General features: G+C 37.3%; 1 protein-coding gene across 1 annotated transcript in view; it reads left to right on the top strand.

Moving 5' to 3' along the window:
* Positions 1-3,701, top strand: part of LOC133996982 (CUB and sushi domain-containing protein 3-like) — a 374,952-nt gene extending 371,251 nt beyond the window's left edge. The window contains exons 69-72 of the mRNA XM_062436511.1: positions 1,215-1,351; positions 1,972-2,059; positions 2,806-2,941; positions 3,542-3,701. Coding sequence (XP_062292495.1) covers positions 1,215-1,351; positions 1,972-2,059; positions 2,806-2,941; positions 3,542-3,701 — 521 coding nt within the window. The remainder of the gene's footprint in view (positions 1-1,214; positions 1,352-1,971; positions 2,060-2,805; positions 2,942-3,541) is intronic.
* Positions 3,702-20,933: the final 17,232 nt, after the last annotated feature.

Raw genomic sequence — 20,933 nt, 5'->3', positions numbered from 1 at the left:
TGTATGAAGTTCACTCCCTCCCTAGAGCTGCCAGCTTCTTTTTAAATGTTTGTCACTGTACTTCCCACCCAAACCCTCATCTACACATACACTTATTCACACAGAGACCTCCTGGGGTCCTACAACAACATCAGCAGGGGGTTAAGACCCTTTTAAAACACAAATCCTGTTGAAGCTAGAATTGGTAGCAGATAGCACTAACACATTACTAACATTAAAAAACAAAAAAAATGCAGCTATCAGGCTTTTAACATCTGTCTTCTGGCTTAAAGGAGCGTCTTTAGATCAGTAGCAACTAAAGCAGCACTCATGCAGTCACCAAAAGGCCAGTGCCAAGTTGCATTTAACTTCAATGTTGTCTTAAGATGTCATTTTTTTCCTTACTGAAGCACTGTACTTGAAGGAATAGTTCAACAATTTGGGAAGTATACTTGTGTGCTTTTGTTCTGAGCCTCAGATCATAGGATCGATATAAATTAAGGATGTACTGATCCCACTTTTCAGTCCTGATACCAATACCGATTTCACGGTCCTGGGTATCAACCAATACCAAGCACCAGTTCAATACCAGTGTTTAATTAATAAGCTGTATGCCTCACTGTGTGAATGAAACTGGATCATTCTTTTATGTTTAAGGCAAAATCAGAATAGACTTAAATGTTGCTTTTCTAAATGTATAAAATAAAATGTTAAAAAAATAAATACACAGACATACATTTACTGTGTTCTAATACCAGATTGGCCGATTGTCACCGATACCATATCCAGCTATTAGTTAGTATTGGATCGATATCCAGTATCAGTATTTGTTATCTGTGGATTTTCTAATATGAATCTAGTGTTTGTGCATTTCTTAACCCTTATATCAACAATGAAGAATGTTTTTTTTAAAAAGCAATGTGATTTTACAAGGAGTAAGGTGTTGAGACCGTTTTGATCTATACATGGTTTTAAAGTTTTACACTCTCCCAATTTTATACTAATTTTACTGATTCTTCTGTACATACTGTAATGTTGTTGGGTTTTTTTTGTCTCAAAACATGTTTCTCTCTTCTGTTTTTTATAATTTCCCATTGGATACTGATATTGTATTCACAACGTGATGCACCAGTGGAAAAAAGAACACATTCTTATATATAGTAATGTTCTGCAGTAGGCTAGCATTTATATTCCCTGGGATATTATAAACCATATGTTTTTGATGTCCTCTCCAGGAGTGTATAAGGCTTCTGAGGCCAGGCTGCTCCTGCTGATGTACCAGGTGAACTATGTGAACCAGGGAAACCAGCTGAAGGATTCAGCCATCTCTCCAGCCAAAATCATAGATGACTCCTGGACCATGGATGGATTTGTAAGTCTCAGTGGACATAAAGGAATCAACTTAATTTAATTCCGTCATCAAAACTACCGGACAAACATATTCAGTGCTATTCAGTTATCTCTCTGATTGACTGAACAGACAAATTGAGAGTGAGACAGTCACTGCTCCACAACTGGGAGAGTGTAGTTCATTTCACATATCTTATTTGTTCAGAAAATCACTACAATGATTACCTTCTGTGAGCTGGTCATCTGCTTCATTTTTCTAGGTTCTTGTACAAATCACTTTTTTCCCTTATCATGCCTAATTCTTTACATTGCACTGATGCATTCAGTAAATATTCGTCACAGGGTATCTGCAGTGTTGCAGCACCAGCTGGTCTAAAAATCTTTGCAGAAAAACTGGATCACTCACAATTTACAGCAAAATGCTCAATAAGTTTTTTTTTGCCCAAGTGTGTAAACATATGTAAATCTGATGTTGTTTGCTTATCAGATATTTCAGCAATAGAATAAGAAAAATTCAGAAGTATATCGTGAATTTGTATGTTGCTGTGTTGACACAAAATGTTATTATCTCTCTCTTCTTCCTTTCCTTTTCTCAACCATTATTTCTCTCCTGTCTTTGTCATCTCTTCATTTCATCTCCAGGTATCAGCAGAGCCTGATGGTTCTAGTTACGTGTTCCAAGGTTTCATTCAGGGAAAAGACTATGGACAGTTTGGACTTCAAAGACTGGGTAATTCTGTGTTAGGTTTAGTAACAGCTCCAAATATTGCATGTTTGTGTTAAGTCAGCTTTGACTGTAAATGATAATAATGAGATGTGAAAATCTCATGAACTGCTTGTGAGAATTGCAATGATGGAGTAATTGATCAGAGAACTCCTTTTTGCTGGCAACAGTGACTTAACTGCCCACACTGAGTCAGCCTTGTGCTGGATAGATTCTCACTTTGCAAAAGCTGCTCTCCACACTTGAATTCATCTTAAAAGGGCTAAGCCCTATCAGTCAGCATCTTCCATTGCAATCAAATTTAATTGAAAGGAGTCATTTACTTTAGGTAATCAGTAACTGATCTGCACAGATGCCAAAATCAGCAAATAAGCCAAAGCAAATGACACCTATAGTAGGCTCATTATTTTGGGATTAAGAAGAAATTTAACGCAATCTGACCAGCTTTCTCTATATTATAAGTCTCAGCTCAACTGAAAATTCTGAGAAGAGAAAATAATGGTGATCTTCCAGCATCCACTGTTGACAAGATCTGACTTGCAGCTGCTGTGGAGAGAAATGCCAGTTCTGTTTAGACTTTGCCACTTAGGAAGACCTCCTTTCAAGCATGCAACAGAACTTAGTTTTTTATTTTTCCAAAAATAATATGATCATAATTTTGCTTATAATAGATAAATAATTCTCAGTCGTTTCATCATATGATCCTGACCAGTTGTGTGGCCAATGACAATTCATTTCTTTGTATGCAACAGGTCTCAATATGTCGGAGAGTCAGAACTCGCCACCGCCTCAGCTTGGTACCAACAGCAGTTCTGTGGCTATCGCAATTCTGGTGCCTTTCTTCGCTCTAATCTTCACTGGCTTTGGCTTCTATCTCTACAAACAAAGGTGTGCTAAAAAAAAAAAACTTACATGAATTGCATTTAAGTCATGTCTGTTCTTCAGCAATAGGAAAAAAAATGTGTTCCTGTCATTTAATTTACATCACTTGTGTTTTTTGTACTGTCATACAAGACGTACAAAGGCAGCTGTCATATTTCATGAAAAAAAAAAAAACACTGCCCTGGTCGTTTGGTTGTTTAGATGCTAGGAGACAGTTAAGTCATTGCCTATTGCAAACTATGCTGCAAAACAATTCAGTTTAGCAGGTTGTAAATTGGATTTTTCAGACATGTGGTTTAAGCACAATTGACTGGTGTTGTCATTGTTAACAGATGCAAATGTCTCCTGTTCTGCTGGTAATATCTCAAAAAAAAGCTTGCTGAAGGAATTAGTTTTGGATGGGCTGATTGGAATCTCACTAAGGCTTTCTATAAGCAGAACACTCCTTCTAATCCTTCTTAAAAGTTGTTTACTATTCTTCCACTCCCAAGGCTCCCCATAGCTATTGTTCACCAGTTATGATAATATTAACAGACAATAAGAGCAGTTTTATCATTCTAACGCTGTATTTATATTTGCTGTTCTGTTTTTTCTTCTTCTTCACAGAACCACACCAAAAACACAGTACACAGGCTGCTCAGTCCATGAAAACAACAATGGCCAGGCTGCCTTTGAGAATCCCATGTACAACACCAATGCCAAGGCAGTGGAAGGGAAGGCTGTTAGATTCGATCCAAATCTAAATACTGTCTGCACCATGGTCTGAGGATTGATTATCCTCACTTGAACTTAATGACTCAGATATCTAATGGGACCACAATTGGTACAAGGTTGTGGAGGGGGAAAGCCGTATGCTTCGACTCAAACCTCAACATCGTCAGCAGCATGGTCTATACATTAATTACAAAAGACCTTCAGTCCCAGTTCAGAAACCTCATCTTGCCCAGTCGAGGGAAAACTATCCACCTGAAACCAAAACTTGGCTTTGGTTCCTTTCACTCCCGGCATTTTGTATCCACAACTGAATTTGCTATATTTGATGGTTGCAACACAACCAATGTTAACTCAAAGTGAGATGTGACATCAAGAAAAGGATGAAAACCCAAAGTCGTAGTGGTCAAGGATCGTTCATAATTTGATTATAAACCAAACACAGCTAGTACACTTTGGCCTCTTATTTAATCCCACTCACTGTCCTTAATACTAGTAATAATGATAAAGCCATGACCTGCTAGTCGAATATATACTGTCGTGTCACCGTAACCCAGTGCCAATTTTGTATTTCACACAGAGCTTTGGAGAGAAGGACCCACTCTCCGCTCTGTGACCGTTAGTCCTTGCCTGGGGAGAACGAGAGCACATTATCAGTGTTCTGGCCATGGTTATACATCATAAAGATAAACTGCACTACAAAACTGGGTTGATTTCATTTGTACCATGTTGTCTCCCCAACTGTACTGAACCAATACTTGCTGTGAGGAACACAGAAGCAAAATGGCTACTGAGAGAGTGGGATGTCACAAAAGACACTGTGAAGCAAAGAATGCTGTTTATCTGAGTTCAACACTTGACAGTAACAGACACTGTTACCAGCAAACCATAAGTAAACTAGAAACTGACTAGTTGTGAGCAGGAACCTCTAAAATTTCTACAATGACCACGGAGTATAACACTTTACCAACCAGAGAGGACAACCTCCTCTCTCCATGATAACCAGAGACTGCTATTACCAGTCTCTTGTCTTTTTCTATTAAAATGGAATCTTAGACGGCTAATGCTAGCAGACAGTAGCAAAAGTTGCTTTGAAAAGGGAGTAACTCCTAAGCAAAGGATAAGGGGGAGCCCTGGAGACGGAGCTATAATCCTAACTGAACTGGGATTAGAGCAAAGCAAAACTAAAAGGAGTCTAAAGGGGAGCTAGCACTAATAGAACAGATGAGAAGAAACTGACTCATCTAATGGATAAACTGCTCCTTCACATCCAGTGGATAAGAGAAGTGGCTGAGGAGTTGGAGTGAACCCCTAACTGAACTGGAAGGAGAGTGAGGGTGTCATGAAAAGAAAAGATGAGATCTTGAAATCCCAACACAGCAAATCAGAGCCTGTCTAATCTGAAATCAACTGCTGAGAAAGGTTGGCCTTCTCTCTGTATAACAAATCAGATCAGACAGAATAGGGCCTTGAGGAAAGATGTTCCGGATCCTGTGAATTTCAATGGATTCTGATGAGAAAGAAGCTGAATGGAAACAGAGGACTCTGATGGACTAACAAAGGAAAAATACTTTGAGAAACAGAGAAAGCTCTGGCACTAAAGCACATTCTACAGGAACACTACCTGTCTACCCACTGAGAGATGGACACATCGAAAGGTTACACAGACAGAGACACTGACAGGATTGAGTGACAAACATAAAAAGATGACAGGTGCACACATTCACGAAAATCTAAAGATGCAGAGAGCAGACAGGTGACATTAAGAGACAAAAAAACCCATAGTTAAACACAAAAAATGATAGACACATTCAAGAAGACAAGCAGGGTCTTAAGACTGTTGCAGACGTCCAGTGTCTCCACTCCACAGACAGATAGACAGGTTAAACACAGATTAACAGGCTTACACACAAACTAAACACAGACAGGCTGATAGACAGGAGACACAGACATACATTGACAGAAAGACTAAAAGACAGACAAACAGGGTTATAACCCTATGATTGTGGACACTGTTCCACTGTAATTCTGCACTCTGCGAGTGCTTCTCTCCTTTCTTTGTTATTGCTGCAGAATCTTCTGATCTGTAAATCTATTGCATATATATTCGGGAGCCTTCACCACCTATATTTTTGTGCTATATATTTACCACAGGGGAGGGGCTGAAGGGGAAAGACAGATTATAGCAGAGAGTTTTTAGGGGAAAAAAAGAAATAAATATCAGATATTACAATTATGTGCTGTTCACAGAAGTCACAAACAATATTTTTGTTTCCTTTGTGACACGAAATTGGTTTTATTTTAATTTCTTGTGTAACGTGACGTTCCTCACACCTTCACTGTCTTTCCCACAGAGGCAATCATGATAAGTGTCGGTGGTATTGTTGTTGTCATTATTGTTGAGATGCAAGGTTTGCCAGCAACAATCATGCTGTTTCAAGTTAATGTTTCATCACACATTCATTACACATGGCAGATTTCTAAGATAAGATACAATGAGCCTTTATTGATCCCTGGGGGGAAAATTCTGGTTATTCTATAATCATTAATAGATGGAGTTTCTGCTGTGGTTGCCATTATTTTTCTGCCCCTTCACTACAGTTGCTGATCACTGCAGATGCATAATGGTGTCATCTATAACTTATAATTTAACAATCAGATGGAATAACATCACTTTTTTCTTACTTAACTGATAATATGAAGCCAGAGATATGTTCACGTCAAAACTCAAAGAAAGCCCAGTCCATCCACTGTTTTGATAATATATGGCCAAACTCTCATCCAGCTCTGACTATGGTTGAAGTTAATCAATCTCAAGCAAGCACTGTAAAAAAGATATAATAGTAATGGTAAAGATAATTACTGCTGGTGAACTGCCCAACATGTAGTCTGTGGATGATGGACCACATAACATGTTTTGACCCATGTAGAAAATGTGCGTTGTGTATCGACATGCCAGTTGTTATGTCTTATACTGATGGGTAAAAAGTGTCATGAATGATGAATTTGGTTTGGAAAGAGTGGCTTTTAGGATGTTCATGGGTTTCTTTGTGAAATGTTACTAAAATTATGACCCAGTTTACTTGCAAAGCATACAGGTTGTAACCTTATAAGGTCTTCAAACCTCAAAGATGTGTTAATCTTCAAAGGATCATCACCCCAAGTTCAGCTCCGGGTTTTATACCACTGAGTGTTGGTGCTCAGGTTGGTACCTCTGTCAAAATAGCGTTTTGTTTCACAAATCAATCTGAAATGTCTGAAATCATGGTAACTGAGACATTTCAAATGATTCAGATTTGACATTGTACTGGAGTCCACATCAATTATAAATTGGCATACTCAATTTACAAATCTTTAATGTGAAGAAGGAGTTTGTACTCTTTTTGGCACTTAGGAACTATCATACACTTGTGTGTGGTGCAATAACATATAGATCTTAATAACTCTTGTGCAGTATTTTGCATGTGCACATTGCATTTCAATGGCTCTAAAGGTCCTTGAACATAATTTATTTCAGAGACACTGAAGCTTTAAGATGAACTAATGATTTGGGAAAAGATCTTCAAGGTTTTCAAGTTGACAACAGCGTAAATTCAAACATATAACCAAGGCCACTGATATTTGTTATTTCCCCTCGCACTGAATGCTTATTTTTATTTCATAAATATATAGCCTTTTAATCTCAGCTCACTGTTCCTTGGCTGGTAGCTGTTTTTCAGATCTGGCCTGCTACCAACTCTGATAAAAAATGTTTATAGCTGGCAACCTTCACTGTATTTTACTCATCAGCCACAGGAAGCCGTTGTTGCACAAGCTTTTGGCTTCTCTGACCGTTTCATATGCCATCGATAAACCACTGCTGAGAGAAGATGTTGGATATGAGTGCACATAACATCCATAGTAGTTTCTTATCGTAAGGGTTGGGCCTGAAAATGCACCATATATTGTACCTATATTAATTGGTCCCCACATGACAGGAATACATATATCAATGAGCATGACTCACTGTTTTTCAGCTTTGGTCCCCATTTAAAAACAAAAAAAGTACTTTTCTTCTAAAGAGCCTGGTTTAAGGAGTGAGGGATTCAAGAGATTGAGTTTGTGTCCCAACACATGATGAATACTAGTTGTTTTTAATGAGTCTGGGTGCCAGGGTGAGCAAGAACATTGACTTTGTTTTAAGAACCCCCCGCTGTCGTGACCACAGGCGCTGACTGAAACCAGCTGACAGAAAACTCCTTTTAGAGTCATTACTGATTTAAAAGCAACGGTAGCTACGGTTCCCCTTGTTTATCCACGCTGCGACTGTCCTGCACTGCATCGCTATGGTGACATTATTTCTTATTACACTTTGGATTGATTGTTGCTGCTGCTGTTGTTGTCGTCGTTGCTGTTGTTGTTGTTTTTCGGTATGGATCTGATACAGTGCCTACCAAAAACCATGGGACTCCCCCCAGCTCCCCTCAACCCTATCATCCACACGAGCTCTTTAAAAAAAAAAGAAGAAAAACACACATGCACACACACACACACACACACACACACACACACAAACACACAAACACACACTTGCTCCGGTCCTCCCCTTCATCAGAAGTCATTTTTTTCTAAGCTTCAGTCTATTTTGCCACAGGCTTTTCCTACTGACTGACCGCAATAAGACCCATGTGATTTGAAAGACTTAAAGCCGTTCCTGCCTGGGGACATTGGAAATATTCACCATTTGAAAAAAAAAGATGAAATATAGAATAAAAAAGTGTTTTGTACAGAAATATATTTTTATGATGAAATTATTTGTAAAATGTATGAATCTATTATGTAAATTTTCAATGCAATGTAAGATTAAAAAAGGCTAATCGCTTTTGTATAAAAATGTGCCTGTCTTTATTGTCTCTTTACTTCCTGCATATTGATGTGTTGTGACCATTTAGGTTGATTAAAAACAGTAAAACTAAACATTGTATTCAAATGCATCTTACTGTCAGTGTACATTTAAACCCCTGAACCTACTATCATTTTTTAGTGAACACATAAAAGTGCACAAACTAGAGATTATACATATCATGTGATGTTCAAATGTGACCGGAAAACTAATTTTCAAAGTCAGGATCTGCCTTGCAGGGGAAATACTGCAGACACAAACTATATAAATAATGGTGCAGCTATCTCACCTTGAGATGAACTCCCTAAACTGCGTCCATTCGTTCCCTGTGGAAGTCCTTATCACTGCGAATGCAACATTATTTCTGCTGCTGCACCTGTGACTGCTGGTCTGGCTTTCTGCTACAGAGCTAGATGCAGAGTTTTCATGTTGCATGTAACCTGAACAGATACTAAAAGACATGAGATTTTACTACAGTTTAGAGGTGCATGTCTGGGTTTTTTTATTTCACTATCTGCAGCTCCTGGTCGTCCCTGAAGACGAATAGCTACATCTGAAGTGAAATGTGCTTATGTCTTAGCTCTTTTTAGCTCCCCAGAAATGTTTCAGCCTGATCAATAACTCCAAATGATCCATCAATTTAAACAAGCATTGCATGTGAATCAGCACTAACCGTTTTAAAATTGGTGAGCAAGGCACTGTTCTGTTCCTCAAATTCCTAAAACCACACTAAAGCGACACATTCTTTTGTTAACAAGCCAGCTCAACACCTATCACGACTTTAATCAGTGACATATAACTCAGTAAACAATGGGACCGCCCGTCCTTGTGCCATTTTAGGAGACTAAAATGTTTCTTCACTAAATAGATTAAGGCCACTGATCAACAAGGGATCCAGACAGCTGAGGTCACATTCTAATTAATGTCTTATTTATTCTGTGAATTAATTGAGTTTATGCAGCATCACCATGGGATAACAGACTACACAGTGGATATGGACAAACGCTAACAAGAACAACTTGGCAACCAGTAAGAATGCAACAACATTAACTTGTCTCCTGACATTTACCTCTTGTCTTTTGTGACCGCCTTGTTATGGACACAGTTTTGCAAAACAAATGAGCATGTTGATTTGTGCACAAGATAAATTGTTGGTCTTCACAAGATTCAAATCCTCAAAACTAATTGAGGTTAAAGTCCCCCTCCACTTAGATTTATGTTTTGCTTCTTGTTCCCTCAGTTGGATGTTTGAGCTCGACTCAACAATGTATGTGCATAGTTTGACACTAGAAGGCTGTTTTCACATTTGTCTGCTGAAGGGGGAAAGTTTCTCTGTGCTCATTTAATATCCAATTTTTAGGGGTGGGTCTATGAGAATGATTTGAGATATCACTAATACTGTAGTTTCAGAGCCAATCCTGGTCCAATATATTTAACTTACACAAGTTTGATACATAAACTTGAAGATTCAGTGCATATACACTGTGAATTACAAATATTTGCATATTCATAGATTTTGGATTTGTTGATAAGAAGCAGATGCCATTTTAAAGATTTTCAATGTGGTAATTAGACATTTTGTTTGAGACAGTTATTATTGTTCCTAGCAGAGTATTTATATTCTTAATACATTTCTGGAGGGGATCTTTAAGTTTCCTTTAAATGCTGTACATTATTTTCAATTCCATTCTGTAACACCAGACTGTTTCTTCAACTATAGATTTTTCTGTGTTTTAATAGGTTCTGTCTAATTACAGAGAAGACAACTGGACTAGTAACCACTGACAGTTTCTACATTTGTCACTTTTGAATTGATGTTTCAATTTAGCTCTGTTACTAAAATGGGCAACCAACTTTTATAACTTTTTAAATAATTATTGTTGTTATTCAAAACAACTTTTTGATATGTATGTATGTATGTATGTATGTATGTATGTATGTATGTATGTATGTATGTATGTATGTATGTATGTATGTATGTATGTATGTATGTATGTATGTATGTATGTATGTATGTATGTATGTATGTATGTATGTATGTATGTATGTATGTATGTAAGAATGAATCTATCTATCTATCTATCTATCTATCTATCTATCTATCTATCTATCTATCTATCTATCTATCTATCTATCTATCTATCTATCTATCTATCTATCTATCTATCTATCTATCTATCTATCTATCTATCTGTCTATCTGTCTGTCTGTCTATCTATCTATCTATCTATCTATCTATCTGTCTGTCTGTCTGTCTGTCTGTCTGTCTGTCTGTCTGTCTGTCTGTCTGTCTGTCTGTCTGTCTGTCTGTCTGTCTGTCTGTCTGTTTTGGAAGTGCACATGATGCACTGTGTAGATTTCCTCATGGGGACAATACATATAACTGTATTAACTTATTTATTTACTAATTAATTTTTTACCTGAGGTTCATTCTTCAAAGTCCATTTAGTAGTTATTCAGGTGCTTTTAATTGTACCACATGATCTGCTTCAACATAGAAAAGAGGCCTGAAAAAAATGGAAATGTATTTAATAAATTATACATTTATTTGTTTCCACCACATATCACAGCATTTAGCCTAGTTTGCAATGCCCATCCCTAAAATGGCCTTTAAAATACTGCAGCTCCATGAACAATGGGCAAACTCCATCTACAGATGAAATGATATGATTTAAAGTTCCAGAAAAGCTATTAAATAATGTTATGATTTTCTCCATTTTTAACTCTTTAAATGGTAAATGGACTGTACTTATATAGCACCTTTCTAGTCTTTTCAACCACTCAAAGCGCTTTACACTACAACTCATTCACCCCATTCACACACATTCATACACTGATGGCAGGCAGCTTCCACGCAGGGTGCCAACCTGCACATCAGGATTCACGTTGGCACAGCAACGGGAGCAATTAGGGGTTAAGTGTCTTGCCCATGGACACATCAACATGTAAACTGGAGGAGCCGGGACTCGAACCGACAATCTTCCAATTGGAGGACGACCTACCTCCTGAGCCACAGCCGAACAGCTGTTTCTTTGCTGTTTCTTAAGCTGATGACAGGAACAAGTATAAAGCCTTGCTTATTTAGCACAAAGACAGAGAAATGATATAAAGTTCAAAATAAAATAAATTGTATTCATAATCCATACAACATTATTTCATTTGGGGACACAATTTTTGGTTGTTTTGGATGGTAAACGCATAGACTGTATATAAAATGGACGTAACATCCGTGACGTCACCCATTGGTTTGCGGACTGCTGCTTGGAAGCGAATAGTATCGGATCTGAGCAGCGCCATCTTGAAAATTTCAGGTGCATGCTGGGTAAAAAAAAACACGGATTCGACTTATATGGGCATCAGGAGGAGCATGAGGCGCCCTCCTGAACCTGTGAACCAATCAACCTGTCAATCACAAAGTAGCCACGCCCTAATGCATACCCTGCTTTATCGTCAAATATAAAATCAGGGAGGCCACAATTTCACAAATGAACATCATACTGCATTGAAGAAGGCTTTAAACTAGCGATTGAGACCATAAACACATTTGGAAAACGTTTACTGAGGTTATAAATCAGGTGAGAAGTTGGTGAATTCTCCATTGACTTGTATAGAGACGGAAGTCCTTTTGACACCAAAACGGTCGCCCCCTGCTAATGGCTAAAGTTTGGTTTGTTGCTATTTCTTGCTAGTTGTCAAACACACAATTCATAGTTGGTGCTCTAATTTCTTGTTTGTTTTTTTTTTCTTTTTTAAACGCTATTTTTCCCCGTAAAATTATAATTGAGACGTCTGTGACGGTGTGTCCTAGTGGTAGTAATTAACTTTGGTGCTCAACACTCAACAATAGTGTTGAGTCTCACTATTGTTGTGTAATGAGTATTTTAATCTCAGTCTTAAATATTTTATCAAGGATATCAAAAGGCTTTTCCGTGATTCTTTTCAGTCTTATTCTGTGGTTATTTATTTTCTCGCTTCTTTTGTTCTAGTCTTCAGCCTCAAGCATACACACCTGTAAAATCTTGTATTTTTGTGCAGTGTGACCTAAAACTTGTGTGTTTTGAATATTGGTCAGTGAGTAGGGTAATGGGGACACTTATATGGGGTGTACTTTTTGCAGTTATTTGCGTTATATGGCCACTAGATGGAGCCATCTGACCTCTGTAACTTCTACTTGAGCAGTTCAGTCAGTCTGTGTTGACGTGTTACTTTACATGAATGCATTTGAAACATTGATGAAAAAATTAAGGTTAGTGATTTTGCAACAAAATATTTTTCACCCAGAACAACAAAGGCAGGAAATGAAATGCCAAACCAAAACAGTTTTTTAATACCAGAATTTCAGTTTATTACAATGTTCTTCTTTCCTGATGGTTCAGTTTTCAGAAACTATGTACTTGTGCTAGAGCCTAGATGAAGATCAGCACTCTTCATCTCTCAGTCAAACTAAAGCAGTTCTCTGTTATCTGTGCTCCAAATATGAACATATTAATTTAAAAAATCAAGATCATAAAATCTAAGAATGAGTTCTGATAATATTCACAGTGTTTGATGTGTGCAGATGCCTTTGATTTTCTTTTACCTTCCTGTGTGTGATCAGCGGATAGAGCCAGTTGACCCGTGAAACTGGCTTTGAGCTTGGAGTTTAATATTCCTTTGCCAGTACTGTCTGCCTTGATGGTGCCACCAATACATTAGGTCTGGAATATGAGTGTATATACTGCACTTACTATAAACATCCAATAATATATTCATTGAGAATAGAGCACATTGTCAGATGCAAAATGTGTGACAGTCAAAACTTTTCTTTAGAATAAAAAGCAGAAATTTTAGTCAAATGATCAAATCCTGAGTCACAGTATTACATGCAGCTTGAGGATTAGTTTGTCCATATTCAAAACATTCTGATTATATTCCACAAATTAAGTTTCTTTTATCTTATTTTTATAATCCCAGTTGTATGGTGGATGACTATAGAAGAGCTCTCGGTGCATTTCATTGTATTGGCCATAGGAGAGCAGTAGATGGCACCAGCTGACCTCTGAATTTCTTTCTACTCTGACTTGTTCAGTTGAACTGCTTTGTCAGTGTGGACCCCATGCAGAATCATAAGATCAGTGTGGCAAACAAAAGTTTTTTTCTTTTCTTTTTTTAAAATTGAAGCATTGCAAAATACACGTCAACACACACATATTCATAAATAAAGTGAATTAGAAGATCAAACTAAAGTGACTCAGAAAGATATAAACACACACCATAACCAACCACAAGTTCAATGTTTGTCTTGTAGATGTAGGTTGGATTGTAAATACAGCTGCAATCCAAATTTATACAAACACTATGCTGCATTTTTCATGTAGTTTGTCCCAAGGAAAATGAATGAGTTAACAATCAAATTATACATTGAAAAAGATGCGAAAACAATTAGGATTGCAAGTGCTAGACTAAATTATACATGTTTTTTGTCATCTCATGAAGAAATTGAAATATAAATATAGTACATATAGCTATTGCATAAAAGGGTGATTATATCGTTAGTTATTTTTTTAAATCTAAAGAGAGGGATGATGAAACATTCCTGTTTAAGTAAACAGTGTTTCTCAAGAATGGGGAAAAAAAAGCTAAACGATGAATACATGGATGTATCATGTTATGTTGTGTGCATTTTACCTTTGATTTTATTGGCCAAATGTTGTCAGTAGATGGAGCTTGATGACCTACGATACTTGAGATACACATTCCTGTACCGGAGTCGAAACACAACACCACAAATAGTGTTGCTGAACTTATTATCTGCATTATTTATCTTTTGTTAAAGACAATTGATGAGAGGAGAGAACAACAAGCGAGGAAAAACATTGACTGACCAAATCTTATTTGAATTAATCTCTGTTAAAATAGTTCTTTGATTAAAATAGAATTAGTGCAGAGAAAGTAATATGTTGATTTTTCTTTTTGGTTCAGTATCATCATGCTTCAAACCTTTTTTAGATTCAGTATCATTTTTGTTTGTCTGGTAGTGACAGAGATGGTACAAAGAAGAACATCAGCACGCTGTGTGTTAGTCAAACTGGGACAAGCTGAGGCTGCAGGGTCCGTGGGAAAGGATAATTATGCAGTGAAGCTCCTCAAGAAGTCCTTTCGTGTATGAAGCGGCTGTGTAGCCATGTGAGTGTGGAGGAGAGTGTGTCGAGAGGGTAATTGTGACAAAGACAGAGACCATAATTTGTCCCCACTGCTCCACTAATGGAAAGAGAAAGGTGGTCACGGATCAGGTTAACATTGCGGATTTACATGGAGCGGATGCTTACTGTTTGGGGTAAAAACTGTATTTTTATTTAAAAAAAATAACCATCCCAACTGTTGTTTCCTGCAAAAATGAGTAACTGCAGTTTTTCTAGTTTTAAAACAATAAGAGAAGCAAAAGACAAACATCCCAGTAAATCAATTTTTAAAATGCTTCGCTTGAGTATTCCCACCTTCACCGCCATTACTTGCAGTTCATCTTTTTGGCTCTAAAATACAGCGTGTATGTCTTGTATATGAATCATACCAAAAAAAAGAGGAAATCATCTTTTTTTCTATCACTGCTTGTATTGTTTCACATCTTGTTCTCATAATCAACCATGTGCTTTCTTTAGCCCACTGTTCCTGTCTTTGCACTATCCTGGAATCTCAGCTCTCCTCTTTGTACTCTCTTTCTTCCAGAGACAGTGCACAGCTTCAGTAGTCCCAGAATACATAAATACACACAAGCAAGCAGAAAGAGCAGAGCTTTAAGATGTATCAGCTAAATTTAATATATAAATAATTATAATCAAAAGGGGCAGATAATGTGAATTAATTTGAGAGTAGCTGAAACTATCATCACCCTTTATTCTTTTGTTAACTGTCAACATTTTTCCCAGACCTATTTTATTATCCTGCCATTTGAAACCGGAGCTTTAAACACTTTCTTCCGATCACCCCGCAGCTTCCCGCAGTCTTCCTCCTGTGACAGAGCTTTCCCAGATTTCTCCGGCTTTCTGTCTTCCACTGCTTTCAAATCAATCTGGGATTAGGCTTGATTACACGGGTAACCCTTTGGGACTCTTTATTTCAATGAATTAGTCGAGTGAATGAACAGAACTGCAACAGAATGGTATTTTGTACCAGCCACATAAATTATGCATAGTCTGTGGATATCAACGAGCCTTGATCATCTTTTTTTATAGTTTGAATTCAGAGTGAGAGAAATTGTTAATTGCCAGCGTTGTCACATGTAATCTTGGCTGTGTTTGATGTACAATAGGGATGCAGTCTATATGTTTGTTATTTATTTATGTGGTGATAGAGATGCAGCGTGTGATGAAACAGAGACCTAGATAAAATGTTTGTGTGCTGTTTTATGTTTTGGACTCGATGGCTATTGCTAGAATCATGCTGAGCTCAACAAATAAGAAAATTCATTTCAGAAAACAGAGACTTTGCACATTTAATGTTGTATTAATCAGTATAATCACACACCCTATATATTTTTGTATTTTTTAGATATCTGTGTCATTCTCTGTCTGTGTCATACCGTTTTTTTTACACTCAGGTGATGCAGTGGTATGAAGATAAAGAAATAATTGTTTAAATAACACAAAATGTGCAACAGGGTAGAAAAGCTGCACCTTTCAATCCAAAACATTTTTTTACACTTGTGTTGAATTTGAGCGGCTTCATAATGAGCAATGAGCAGTGTTAATGTGCCTTAATTCAAGCTGACCACACAGACAGTGAGAAAGGGGTAAATATAGCTTCATAGCTCCATAGTTAATAGCTGTAGAAGGCATAAAGGCAGTTGTACCAACACACATATTTTCCTTACAGGGAAATAATTTCACTCGAGGAATAATTAAATGTATACACATTCCTGAGTTATTGTGAAAAGCGTATAAATGTTGAAATATGACTGACAGAGGTGCATAAATCTGTGATCAGCGTGCCCCGAGAATCCAGTGAATCCGAAGGGTTTGATATATTTAAAAATGCAAATCGCATGCAACAATTTGCATATGGCAGTATTTAAACCCAGTGTCCTTGCCTAAAGAGGGTTTTGTAGTAGACAAAGAGAGGGATTATGGGTAGACACCCACCCGTGTTTTGATGGCAGCACTATTGGTCAAGTCAGATTTCTGTAAACAATGGGCTACTCAAGAGGCTTGATGGTGTGTTTAGTCAAACATGTACAGTAGCTTGAAGTGCGATGACAAAATGTAAATTATCATCTGGGTTAAAGGCTTTTACTGTAATATAATCCCGAGCTCCTCTGCCCTTATAATGAGAAAAATCAACAACATGAGAAACTTGTATTGTTCTTCAATGTTTAACCATACTCTCATTATATTAAGTCATTGTTTATATGCTCAGATAGATAGATAACATATCCTTCTCCTTCTCGTCAACTGAGGTAAAGTTAAGTGCTCAACCTACACTGGTTGCTGTGACCAATCGATTAGCATGACATGCTCAGCCATGTCCTACAGCGAGGGGGTTACAATGTTAGATTAAATGCCGGCTAGATCCTCATCAGGAAAAAAATCAATGGTTGTTGTTAAGGGCGAATAGTGTCCGAGGGGGGTCGGGGAGGGGGAGGGGAGGGAGGATTGTAGAGTCACTTTACATGGTGTGTCCTGGGCTGTTTGCACTGTGGCGCCTGATTATATTGACCAGGATAGGAAGGCCGGGTAAGGAGGACAGAGAGAGAATTTGTCACCATAGTTCTTCTTCACTCCTGAGAGCCCATTTACTCTTACACTGCCTTTGGATTTCTTACTAATGCTCATATAACTCTGAGCTGAACAAAGGTACCACAGAGAAGGTAGCAGAATGTGTTTCCACACTTGGCATCTCTCTCTCATTTCAGATTTAGTCAGTTACATTGGGAGAAGAGAAAAAGAAACATTGTTATTGGTCATAGATCTATACGTAACAGTTATTTTCTGTGAACAGTACATTTTGAATCTTTAGTTTTGTAAATATGAATATTTTGTATGTTTTAGCAGAAGATGTTTGCTTTTTAAAATAGTGGTATCTTGATTTTTTTTATTAATATGAGCGCATTTACAAGTTCACAAAACTATAATTTCATTACAAGTTAAAGTGTGGAATGCTGCCATTTCTTCATTTAAACACTACTTTGTGCAAGAAGCCCACGCTGTGTCACAGTCCTTGTGGTGCTGAAGGTTTGTCTACTTTTGCCCTTGTGTTTTTTTCATGGAGCAGAAAAAAGTTAAGTCAAGTTTCAAACTCCTTCAGCAATAAAACAGACAACAGACACAATGACTTCATAGATTTTAAATTGCTTTTGGGAAGTTTACAAATATGGATTTAAAATTCATGGAAGTCATAATTGACCTTATTTGCAGTTTGAGATGTCCTGTCAATTTTATAATGGTGGTCTATGGGAAAATGCTTTTTGGGCTGTAGGGGATTTTTTCTCTGCAGTTCCTCTCTGGCCACTGGAAAAAACTGGCAGCAAGGCTGTACGGCAGCACCTTATAATTTATCTTAGTACATCAGTGGTCCATTGTCTTACAGAAGCAGAAGGCTGCAGGAAATGAGAGATTAGAGAGCAGTGTGAGCTGAGCAACTCTGAAGAAGGGTTGCTTTTGTCTGACTGTGAAGGTGAAGGAGGCGATTCTATAGTGATCACCTAAAAACCTCACCAACCTACTCTAGAAGTCATAATAGATCAATTTATTTGTAAGAAACCAATCAGTGAGGAGTGGTTTAGAGGCTGTGAACAAGATCTCCCATCTCCCAAACCTTGTCAACAACTACTTAAACAAGAATTTTATCACAAAAACACACAGTTTTAAATTTAAAGAGTCCAGTAAGGTGGTGTGTGTGTGTCAATTATGATTCAGACAGGTTTCATGGTGAAGTCTCCAAAGATGAGCACTTATTAATAATTTTAATTGGTTAGAAACAATCATCTGCAAAGTCCCTTTGGTTTGTCCCCATTAACACCTCTAGTAAATGTAAATATCTCTTGAGTCACACTAGACCACAATGGGTAGAGTGACATTTATGGTCTGAGGACGATCTCCCACAGCTACTGTGTTTTGAACACGCAAGTCATGTGTAGTTGCTTGAATGTTACTGCCTGTCATAATGTTGTGTCATTTCAGCAAGTAGGCACCGCTAGCTGGCACGCACTAATTAGGTAGCATTAAAACAAAAATAAACAGGAAAAATAAATAGTTTTACTTGTAGCTTACTGTCTCCCTTCACGTTTATTTCTGTAGCCTTTTAAATAAGATTTTTTTATTCCAAATTCCAATTCCAATTAATTTAAGCCAATTTTCCACTTGAAAAAGGTAAAACTGGTGTTCATAGAACAAAAGGAAGAATTAACAAAACATCTGTTGAGAGGAAATGAATACAGACGATGATTTACTGTTAAAGGCCTAAAAAAGTTCAGTTATGGCCAATAAAACATCAAGTTTAGCCAGTTACTTTGTTATTCAGGAAATAAATGTCAGTTGTGGTGACATATTGATCATAGTTGTCTTTCATTCCTTTTTAACATAATGGATAAACCCCAAAATTGAAAAGTTATCTAAGAACATCTGGGGAAATTCTGCATAGTTGAATCTGAGCTCTGAGGTGTAGAAGTGAAGCTAAATTCCCTTTTAGAGTCCAAAAGCTTCTCTGCAGCGGGTCCAACACACCATAAGTGTTGTCTTTCCCCCCCCAAACTAGAAAATGCAGCATTTTGACAAGAATTTTGATCACTTAAAGTGCTGAATACCTTTCAACATAAAGAGTACATTCAAACAGTGGTGAAACAGGACTGACTACACCTGTGTGTTTGAGGTGGATAAACCTCTGTGATACATTCTTTATTTTTTATCAGTATGTCTTTTTTTGTGTTTAGTTTTAAAAGTGATGTCCACAGCATACAGTGTTTTAACACGAGGTTCATAATATCTCTTCTGTCTAACTGGCTCTCAAAATGACACACGAACACACCATCTACCCAGTCGAGTGTACAGTAAATAACATTACACCGTTAAATCATTCTCATCTAAAAAAAAGAAAGGAAAAAGATTCATGACTAATTGCTAATACCTTCTACTGAATGCGTACTTAAAGGCCATCTCAAATATGATTATGCATCTCGACCAGCCAAAAGACCTGCAAAAATAATCTCCCTCTCATTTCTTTTTCTACTCTGCTCTGCACATCTCGCGGCTTCTCGACACCACGACTCACGGCGACTCAAGGACAAAGAGGGAATGACTTCACTGTTTTGCTGGTGTGTGTCTCGTGTTTCTGGGGCAACATGGAGATTATTACTGCAGCAAGAGCTCTAGGTGCTGCTGGGGATGCCAGATAATTATGCATAACGAACCTCCAAAGGTATACTGCCAAGGCTCTCGGGCCATATCAAATGGCAAAAAAATGAAGTGAAAAAAACACAAAATACAGTTTAGGAATATTTTGAATTAATGGACATAGACAGACAATTAAATGACTCTGAAGCATTTACACGTTTCCCTTTTTATTCATGAAAAAAAAAAAAACATAAGGGAGCTGATTGCAAGTGGTGTGCAGCATTCTGCTCTTATTACTATTACAGGTGAATTCAGTCATCTTAAATTAGGACCCAGTTGTCTCTATAAGATATCAGTCGTTTATTATGCTACATAAACATATTAAATTTAGCCTACGATTATAGGAGTACTGTAAACTATGTTACCTCATATTTCTTCAGTTGTATGTTGTGTTACTGAGAGTATATTTTTGTCTTGTAAAAGCTTGTATTCACATGAAGCAAACACATTAGACCCAGAAATGTAATTTTCAACAAAAAAATTATGATTATATTTTATTTCCAAAAAACATGTTTTCCCCAGTGTACCACCTGTTAATTGCAAAGACTGCCTTTGATTTATTCAGCCAAAATAATTCACAACTCCACATTATATTGACATATAATACAATAATAATATAGTAATAGAGTGACAGTAGTGCTTTGTGATATAAAAAAAAGCCTGTTTAAGAGACTAATCCATAATGGTAAACAAACAGTCAAATTTCTATAAAAAGTGCGGTCTTGATTTTATGTAATCGACTGCAAAGCAATCTGACATTTGCCTTTTTTATGTTTTTACTGGCAATTAAGGTCTCACAGTATGCAAGAAGTGTTTAAACCTGCAACTCAACCTCACTGCTGTGAAGTGCTTGTTAACAAGTGATTTATGAGTCTGGCTTATTACTGTGAGATTTCATTGATTTGTGGAAATTACCCACCCCCTGTTATTGTGTGCTTTTCACAGCAGAAGTGAGGAGGTTGGTCAAAACTGATTTACTTTATGTTTAATGAGTTTTGTTCTAAATCTTGCACTCACAAACACACAGGAGGTTCTCTGTGGT

This window comes from Scomber scombrus, chromosome 16 (genome assembly GCF_963691925.1).
Source record: "Scomber scombrus chromosome 16, fScoSco1.1, whole genome shotgun sequence".
In the NCBI taxonomy this organism is placed as follows: domain Eukaryota; kingdom Metazoa; phylum Chordata; class Actinopteri; order Scombriformes; family Scombridae; genus Scomber; species Scomber scombrus.
Note: the sequence above shows the minus strand (reverse complement) of the source record. Positions and strands in the feature narration are given on the sequence as shown.